General features: G+C 37.6%; 1 protein-coding gene across 1 annotated transcript; it reads right to left on the bottom strand.

Annotated features, from left to right (window-relative positions):
* Window positions 1-2,357: 2,357 nt before the first annotated feature.
* LOC149812199 (WAT1-related protein At2g37460-like) lies at window positions 2,358-7,123 on the bottom strand. Its single transcript, XM_089993541.1, has 7 exons — window positions 6,871-7,123; window positions 5,926-5,988; window positions 5,709-5,825; window positions 4,934-5,180; window positions 4,465-4,629; window positions 3,923-4,074; window positions 2,358-2,759 (listed from the first exon to the last, which is right to left on the bottom strand). The coding sequence occupies exons 1-7, from the start codon at window positions 7,095-7,097 to the stop codon at window positions 2,531-2,533; spliced, it is 1,200 nt and encodes a 399-aa protein (XP_089849667.1). The 5' UTR covers window positions 7,098-7,123; the 3' UTR covers window positions 2,358-2,530.
* Between the last annotated feature and the right edge of the window lie 3,106 nt (window positions 7,124-10,229).

The following is a 10,229-nucleotide window of genomic DNA, read 5'->3' as shown; positions in this document are numbered from 1 at the left end:
GGAATGTCGTGCTCAGATCCTGACCTACGTCGATGACATAATTATCTTTGGAAAGGCTATCATCCAACAAATGTTAAGATTCAAGTTTGTCCTTCTTTTCTTCCTATCGATGTCAGGTCTATCCATAAACTATGATAAGTATTGTCTGCCCATGGTAAATGCCCCTCCGTCAATGTTGGCCATGGGCCAACGGATATTCGGGTGCTTGATATCGGAAAACTCTTTTTCTTATCTGGGCCTGCCGCTTCAAATCAGTCGTGTAACAACGGCAGCTTGGAGCGCTACTCTTCAAAGGGTTCAGAATAAAATATCGGGCTGGCAAGCTTCCTACCTTTTCATTGCTGGTAGACTGGCTCTCATCGAGCACATTCTAAATGTTATGCCATAATTTTTATGTCTATGTTCCTAATGCCTATGGGGATTAGTAAAAAGTTAGCTCGGGTAGTGGCAAACTTTCTGTGGTCTGGGCGAGGCCCCAACAACAAGCGTCGCCTGATAGGGTGGGACACCTTTCGACTTCCTCTATATAGGGGGGGGGGTTGAGAATCAAGGATCTCAGGCTAAGGAGTTTGATGCTCGTCGTAAATCAGAGTTGGCTTGCACACCAACCTGAGTCCACGTGTGCAAGCGTTCTTCTAGCTAAATACAGGGGTACGTGTGGAATCGTTGGTGGGGGCTACAAGCTTGCGTCAGCAAACAATGTTAAAGCTTCGTCGATCATGGATCCAAGCATAGTCCGCGGTTCTTTCAAATAATGAAAATGTTGACTCGCAGTCACAGTTCTTTGGATGCAACTTTGCTCCAAACGGATCTTTCCACTCAAAAGAATGCTACCTAGCTCTCCTTCCTTCGGAGGTGGACCGGTTCCCGACGAACCTGATTTGGGGCGAGGGACCGACTCCTCGATCACGTTTTCTGGCATGGCTAATCTTACACGATTGGGTGCAGTCTGACAACTTTCTCAAATCAATCACATTCCATCTGTCAAGTAAATGTGTGTTGTGCGAGGCGGTCAAAGAATTTGCGCTTCACCTTTTTGGGGAATGCACTGTTTTTCAAAACATCTTTAAGGTGACCTGGAATAAGCCGAGGGTCAGCGTGCGTCAGGAATCGTTCGCCAGCGACTTGTTGTGGGGTCTCCAGCCAGTTCGTCATTGTAATAAATGGTGGATTATTTGGCGAAATTGGTTTCTCTCATCCTGGTAGGTCGTATGGATAACCCACAACAACGTTATTTTCTAGCATATTCCGGTCGTGTTCAATAAACTGGTGAACCTTATTTTGGCAGACGTGTACGCCATTCTACGCATCAGCATCCCTGATCTTCAGCGCAATCTGCCTCCATGGCCCCCTCATGATCCAGGGTGATGCTCGTCGTTTAACTTTATTTGTATCTTGTTTTTCTTTTCTTTTCTTTTTTGGGATCCTTGGCATGTCTTGAGCTTTTTTTTGCTTTCCGGCGGGTTCAATGTTGGTTGAACCTGTTTCGTAATGGTGATGGTTATAGTTCGTCTCTCTCTCTCTCTCTCTCTCTCTCTCTATATATATATATATATATATATATATATATATAAAAGCACGCCAAACAATATTGCTTAGGAGTTAATTTGATGCAGCACATCTGGGTGAGCTAAGGAGAAATGTAACAAAGACCCGCTCGTACCCAGCTTGAACCAAGCCTATATGACTAAAATGCTCTATCAGGCTTAATTTTGGGATTTTCAGATTTTTTGGTTGTTAATGTTTGATTCCTCGTTAAAGAAAATATGTATGTGTGTTTCGCATCATGGCTGCGCTTATTGAACTCAATTTCTGATTTTTTTGGAATTTGCACACCAAGTGTTTGTTGAAATTCCTCAACCAGGAATTTCGCCCAATTTGTAACTCGTTTGCATTGGTTTTCTCTCTTTTTGGCTGTGCATGACGTTTGAAATCATTTGCCCTATTTGCATGCATTAGATGAACAGGTTTTTTCTTATGATTGTGAATGTTTGCATGTGCAAGAATTCATGAATTTAATTGTTGTTTATTAGAAGATATTGTTAGGGCCGGTTAAAAAATTAAGGAAAAGTGCTGTTCAAATTCTGTTTTTGAGGCGCCCACCAAGTGTTCAATGAAACACTTCAAAGAACTTTGTGTGTCCTTTGAATCTGATTTTTGGCAGCATATTTAGTTATAATATTTTTAACATTAATTAATATAATGTTTGGTGGTTGTTTTCTAGCAGTTTGGGGTCCCAAATTCAGTCCATAGTTGTGTGACTAGTGTCGTGTTCGTTTGTTGCGAATATTGGCGGTTGTGCGTGGCCCGTATGGCCGTATCCCCCTTGAGCACGGTTATGACAATTGTAGGTCATATGTTAATTAATAACTATGGATTATCCACTTACATAGAAAGACCACTCAAGAGGGGTCATAGACATACTCAAAAGACATAATCATATAAGAGACCCATGGACCACTCAAGGGGAGTTGACAGAAAGGGCTATCATCATACATTCAAACATCATGAACTGCAAAAATGAAGATGATCAAGCCCGTGATGAAGCAATTCCAGCTCTGCAAGAGCAATCAGGCATAGCCTCCACAGATGGGAGCTCAATGAGCACACTCTCTCCTGCATTCAATTTGTCAGCCTTGGTTGCAACTACCACTGCTGCTTCAGGGTCAGCTGGTGCTGGTAAGGGAAGGATATGGTCCCTGTTTTTGCCCCATAAGACAAGATAGAGACCAACAATGATGACAATTCCACCAAGGATCCTGAAAAGAAAAGAAAGCCTTGTTTAAGAGCATGAAGCAAGTCTTAGCATTCTCAAGGAATTGGCTTGAAAAGACACAAGCCTGTGGATTTGTGTTTTTTACAAGTTTGATCACACACAACATGACCAAGTTCATGAACTCTAAACTTGGCAAAAATAGTGTAATTCTTGAACTTGGTCAAGTTTTAAGTTAACCAACATTTGGAGTATGAACTTGGTCAAGTTTCAAGTTAACCAACATTTGGAGTATTGATGCTGGAACTATTAGTATTCTCTCCTCAGAAACCCTTCCAATCGACTGTACGGTCCAAAGGCATTGGATGGCCTATGTATTTAAGCCACTTACGGTTCAAAGTCCAAGTTGGTGTTTATCTATCAAAGGCGGGCCTAGTATCCATGAACCAAGTCCAAACTGTCCAGATCAAACCATGTGGCTACTTAGGTTAGGACATATTAACACTACTGGTGTTCAATTATTGAAAGTACTGAAACACCCTTAAAAGCGATAGCATGTTTGAGCAAACATTATTAATTTTGGCACCAAAAGGTCCTCTTTCACTTTTCAAAAAACATTTTATTAAATTATATGTCATCACTTTTGGAAAGGTTTTATTGACTTTTAATTTGTTTCCATAAAAGCAAAAGATTCACTTTGGTATTTAAAAAACTGCTGACACTTTTAAGTGTATTTTAATCATTCCAAATATATAAGGTTTTTATAAGGTTTAAAAATAGACAGTATAAGATTTTCATAAATATTCAAGCTTAAAAAATCATATATTTTATTGAAAAAACATTATCCAAGATTCGATTCCCTATAAAATCAAGCATGTAGAACACATCTGTATGGTCGTAAAAAACAACCCGAACCTCGTGGTTGGTTGCGGTTGGCTGGAAAAGTGGTAGGCAGCTACCACTTAATATATATATATATATATATATATATATATATATATATATATATATATATATATATATATATATATATATATATATATATATATATATATGACAAACCTATTGTGCGTTCCATTTGCAATACTACTTTTTCATAGTGGCCACAACACCAACACTAGGGGTTCTAGATCCACAAAAAAAATGATCAATCAAGAGTTAATTGGACGAGTCAGATCCATATTTAATAGAAAAGGTATATATCCATACTCTCCCAAGTAGATGGCCTCATGCAGGATGGGAGAAGACATAATAACTTGGAAGACCATGCTGAGAGGGCTAAATGCGGTAGCAAAAACTGGGCCCCTCTGCTCCATCACCAAACCCTGCACGTAGTATGAGATCCCCGAGCACACAGCTCCCTGCCATGCACATTCACAGTTTCAAGAATCTAGCAGGAGCACCAACCTTAGAAAATGAGAGAAAACATGCTCCATGCATGCTCATGCAAAAAATATCGGCGATACTTTGAAAATAACATGTGTTTCAATACAAGACTTTTAAAAGCTGATATAACGCCCAAAAAATCAATGGTTTCAACATATTGCTTACTTTGAAAATACCATATATTTGTATCATGATATTAATACAACAAAACATAATATTTTAGTATTGTTTTTCTTAATATATATTCTTTACATTAATTTTATATATGTTGTTTTTAATAGAAAAAACAGAGTTTTCAACATATTATGATATTTTCAATTGCGAAGATTTTTTTCGAGAATGAGATTTGTGACATTGATTCATACCGAGTACACAACAGTGAGGAGCCTATTATCCCAGCCCAAGGCCCAAACAGATGCGCCAGCATGGCGTTCCATCACCAGTGCCAGCACAGTGGCCTGCAGCGTACCGATGAAGCATATTATTGTGGTGAGGGATAGCTGAGCCGAGTACCTGTTGAGAGTGTAAGCCTGAGAAGAGAAACACAATGTTATCGTCAGTGAAAGGCGAAACCCTTTACTTCTTTTTTATGATGAGAAACCCTCGCCGAGAACCGGGACACTTAATGAGACCGGCCCTCGTACGTGAGGTAAACCGTGGGTGGGGTCACCGACACCCAAGCCCTTATGGCGCCCACCAGTGAAGGGCACCCACACACCCTGTGGGAGGAGTCGGAGTGAAACCTCAGCTGCAAATTATTATTTCTTTGACAAAAATGTCACATACACACTACTACTACTACTACTACTACTACTACTACTGCTGCTGCTGCACCTGTAACACGAAGAAAGCGGCCCAGGCGAGGCATGAAACGATGATAAAGATTGAGCCTTTCACCCAGTCGGTGCCGATGTTCGCACCATCTTCAGTGCCTGTGGATCCTTCATGGTGACTTCCAGATGAAAACATGTCGAGTATGGGTCCTTTGTACAGAGTCATCATCATGGCTCCTGCCACTGTCACTAGTGTTCCCATAATCTTGGCTTGGCTCCTGAGCTTCTTTATCTTCACTTTCTCCATCCTACCATCCCACACAAGTCACAACATATGAGATAAATAAATATATATATATATATATATATATATAGAGAGAGAGAGAGAGAGAGTCTCTTTATATTTTTAATGATGAGGAATCTTCGCCAAGAACTGGGTCACTTAACGAGCATGTCCTCAAGTGGGTTCATCGACACCCAAACCCATATAGAGCCCACCAGTTAAAGGCACCCACACACCTGGTGAGAGTAGAACCTAGGATGAAGGGGTCAGCATATTCTCCCCATGCCCACTGCAACTTAGGTGACTTGGGCAGGTGTCTTTTGAAAGTAATAACTTAATTTTTTTGAAGGAAGAAAGCAATAACTTAATTTCCTTCAAGAAAAAAAAGTATAACTTATCTTTATACAAAATAAAATAATTGTGAATGCTTATATATATATATATATATATATATATATATATATATATATGTTCATTTATATATTTATATGAGCATTTTGGCCAAAAGGAAGATACACAACCAAACACTTGAATGAATAATCTCGAAGTTCACCTGAATAAGAATGCCAACGCGAAGGCCATGGCTGGGGTAACATTGCACATGGCAGTTGTGAACGTTGTGGACGTATACTTCATCCCAGCATAGTACAAATTCTGGTCTATCACAGGACTGTGCACAAATGAGGACAAAAAAAACAAACCAAGTCTTAATCTCAAAACAGTTTTGGATATTACTGGTGGAGGAAAAATTAGGGTTTTGGTGGGTATACCCAAGTAGCCCAAGCATGAACATCTGCAAAAAGATGCTAAAGGTAATCTTTGGTCTCCCTTTCCTGTCAAAGTTATTCAACAAAAGTTAAAACATCTAATTGTACGTACTGTTTTGTAAGAGTAAACTTTGCCCAAACGTCACCAAGTTTACATCACTCATTCTCTTTTAGTCTATCTCCCACTAGAGGAAAGGCCTTTAGCACAATCATTAACCTTCCCCTACCAGTCAGTGGGGACCACAAAGGGAGACACTTGTGCAATCCGTATTCAATATCACAAGATCTCTTCTCCACAGACCCTCTCACACACATTAATTGTACACTACAAAAATATATAATATATAAATTGAAACAAACTAAAACACATAAATTGGAAGAACATGTGTACTATAACAATGTTATTTATTGGTATCAGTACTAGACTATACCAAATGCATGTGTGAAGACTATAGAACTGGAAATATGAGAACTAATGTGTGAACCATTATTTTGATGGATTTTTTGTTCTTTTCTCTTGAATCTAACCGTATGGATGGAACCTTACATGTTTGGTTTTATAAGAACCTGCTCTTGAATGTCAGATTTTGATGCATAAAAGAGATTTTTTTAAGGTTTTAAAATCAATGGCTCATAATCTTTGTAAATATTCAAGTATTCAAAAATCACATTTTTTTCATAAAAAATACACGATCCAATGGTTGATTCCTAGCAAATTCACTATGTCAAGATTTGCAAATTTTTTTTTGAAAATGCCCATATTTCTAGTTCTCATATTCTAGTGACTATATATATATTGGACTTTCTCTCAAAAAAATATATATTGAACTGAAATAAATGAAAATTATGTTATTTCTTATATCTTCCAAATACTACATTATATTGTTCCACATACTCAAGCATGCATGCAAGCCCACTCAAACCAATTAAGCACACAAGAAAAAATACCTTTCCAAAATGATTGCAAAAGGAGCCATAGCAAGAGTAGCAGCAACGTGCCTATAAACCACTAGCGTGTAATTAGTCAAGCCTTCTTTGAAGGACACAACGGAGATGACGTTCATCCCAGCATACCCAACTTGTAGGGCAGTCATCCCTACGTAGGGCATGGATTTAGATAGCAAATCATAGAAAGATTGCGATGCTCTTCCACCTGCCATTGTAGGGATGACCATAAACCAAAGATCTCTATATTTCTCTATGTATGCTCACAGTTTCAATGATCGATAACCATGCTGCTCTTATATAGCAGTAATGGAGCTCTAAGACCCATTTCTTTAAATCCCACCATCAAGTATAGTGACCCCACTATACCTTGCACCAACTTCAATAATTGGCACAAATTCATGTATATACGTGCATAAGGGGATCCTCGTCAGACTAGAGTGAGGAATGTGAATCGTGGATGACGGAAATGGATCTGGCTGATCCAAAAGAGACAATTGAGTCGTTGGGCCAAGATTCTTGTGGTATGGCCTGGTGGCAGACATCGCTTTTGGGAACTTTGTATAAAGAGGACAGCATGGAAAGGATTCTACGGTGAGGCTTGCACTTGGGCTTGGAATGACAGCAGCCCGAATCTTGATAGACTCGCTCAGGTGACTCGGTGCCGTAACTCGGTCCGATCCGACTCGAACTGAGTTGGTGAGTTTGACATGGTAGTAAAAGGCATCACAGTTCCGTTTTTTAGATAACCATGGTTACTGGAACCGAGTGGGAAGCATGCTTCCCGATAAGCTTGTTTTAGAAGCAGGGATGTAAACAGTTTAGATACCAATACCATAATCAACTGATCTGATGTTGGCTAAACAGATTCGGATTTAGATGGTGAAAAGCTCTTACTAGACCCGCATCTTTACTTGTAAATGGATTTGAAGATCCATCAAATTCTAATATTTATCATATTCGGTAGCAAAAAGTCAAAACCATATCCACATCCGATTATAATCACACATGGTTTTGGCTTAGCAAACACAACTAAACCGAATCAAATTCTGTCAGAGGATAAAATTTGATTAATTAACATCTCTATTTAGAAGTGCGGAACACGTGTCTTCCCAAATATGATGGGACTCGAATAAGCTTCCCCATTCTTTTCTTATGTTTTTTATCGTGCTACCATGATTCATAGATTTCGATATCTTAAACTTTTACGTCAAAAAAATTTATGATTTGCAATATTAGATCTTTTTGCTTCTAATCTTTAAAGAAAATGTTGTGACATATCTTAAAAGTAACTAGTAATCTCAATTGAAAAGAATTAAATAAAACTATTAAAGAGTAGGATCAATTTATAGTTGCCCATCACTTTCCACGCCTACGTCGCTAGAGTGGAGTATGATTATTTGAGCTCTGTCCAACTTCCCGCATTCAACTCCCCAAGTTGGCACCTGTGATGAATCTTAGTCGGCCGGAATCCTCAATTTATCGGCCAGGATCCTCACAGGGGGTTTACTGTTTAAGCAGAGGAAGCTACGCCAAACAATTTCCGAAGGAAGCTCCAGCTATCTACGTCATGCAAACATACCATAGATGCATTCATCATCAAAGAAAAGATTTAATTTATAGTTTTACATTATTTAGTATGCCATTTCATTCTCTTCTTTGGGCATCCAATGATTCTTCTAAGTTCATTCTTTTGGATAAAACTCTACCAACTTTATGTGTGCTAAAGATTTACTTTGTTTAATCAATAAATATTTTAAGATTGGCAATGCACTCATCAAGAGAAAAATAGAATATTCCAAGAATGATTTTGTTATTTAAGAGGCAAAGGCTGATGTTATATAATAACGCAGTTGTGTGGGATGTCTAGTTTTAATTAGGTTCCTTTAAGAGTATAATTTTTTTTTTTTTATTTCGTATCTCACAAACAATAAGATCACGTGTTTTAATTAGTTGAAAAGAATCATATGCCGTTTCCCACTTGATTTTATTTTTACTGATAGCTCTTTTTTTTGTTTTGCTTTCTATTTGATTCTTATCCTGTTTCTCGTGAGATTTTCTTTTAGAGTATAGTTCAATTCACGTTTCACTTTCAAATTCGATTCCTACTTCACTAGCTTCCAAATCGATTTTTTACTTTTTGCTTTTTAATTTTTTTAAAATTCTTCACTTCTCGCTCATGCTTTTCGTATCATTTCTTGCGTTGCTTCTCAATCTGGCAACTGCAGATGAGACTCAAGCCAATTCTCAGTTCCGTCCATCTTTATAGTAGCTTACGTCTGTCGCAATTCTCTTCATAAAGCTAGTCTTGCGGATATGGTTGTTATTCAGGAGAATAGCGTGTGGAAAGATAAACCATCAGAAAATGCATTTTAATGTTTATTATTATTATTATTATTATTATTATTATTATTATTATTATTATTATAACAAGGAAACTTGCTGACAACTGAGTCACTTAATGAGCCAACCTGCCTGCAAGGTAAGCCCCGGGTGGGATCACTAGCGCCCAAGCCCTTTCAGAGCCCACCAGTTAAAGGCACCGTAAAATTGTTATGTTTACTATAAATTTCTTGTAACAATCAGCCTAACCCCAACTCGCTAATTAGAAAAAAAATACTAATGGTTTGTCTAACCTCAGCTTGCCTTAAAAAAAAATCATTGTGGGTATGTAATATATATATATATAGTCACTAGAATATGATAATTGAAATATGAGAACTAGAAATATTGGCATTTTCAACATTTTTTTTGCAAATCCAACCATGTGGATGTGCTTGGCATGGTGAATTTGCTAGGAATCAACCATTGGATCAAGTATTTTTGATAAAAAAAAATAAGATTTTTTAATGCTTGAATATTTATGAAGATTATGAGCCATTGACTTTAAAGCATTAAAAAAATCTTGTTTATGAATCAAAACCAGATGATAAAAGAGTGGGTTCTTATAAAACCAAGCATGCAGATCACGTCTATACGGTTAGATTCAAGAAAAAAGAACAAAAAATCATGAAATAGTTCTCATATTTTTGGTTCTCATATTCTAATGATTATATATATATATATATATAGACAAAGAGAGAGCATTAAAAAAGTAAATTAGGTAAACTTTCTTGTTTATAATCACATTGTAATCATAGTAACTAACATTTCAAGAAATTCCATGAAGCAATCTAGTTTTCACCCATTGGCTTAAGTTGATTGTAAGTAAATCTGACAAAACTTGAACTATGAAGTGCATTGAAAAAGTAAATTAGGTAAACTTTCATGTTTATCATCACATTGTAATCATAGTAACGAACAGTTCAAGAAATTCCCTGAAGCAATCTACTTTTCACCCATTGGCTTAAGGCAGACAAAAC

The sequence above is a fragment of the Nuphar pumila genome, chromosome 17 (genome assembly GCF_984573655.1).
Source record: "Nuphar pumila chromosome 17, dmNupPumi1.hap1.1, whole genome shotgun sequence".
NCBI lineage: Eukaryota > Viridiplantae > Streptophyta > Magnoliopsida > Nymphaeales > Nymphaeaceae > Nuphar > Nuphar pumila.
The sequence above is the reverse complement of the archived record's forward strand: the minus strand, read 5'-3'. Positions and strand labels throughout refer to the sequence as shown.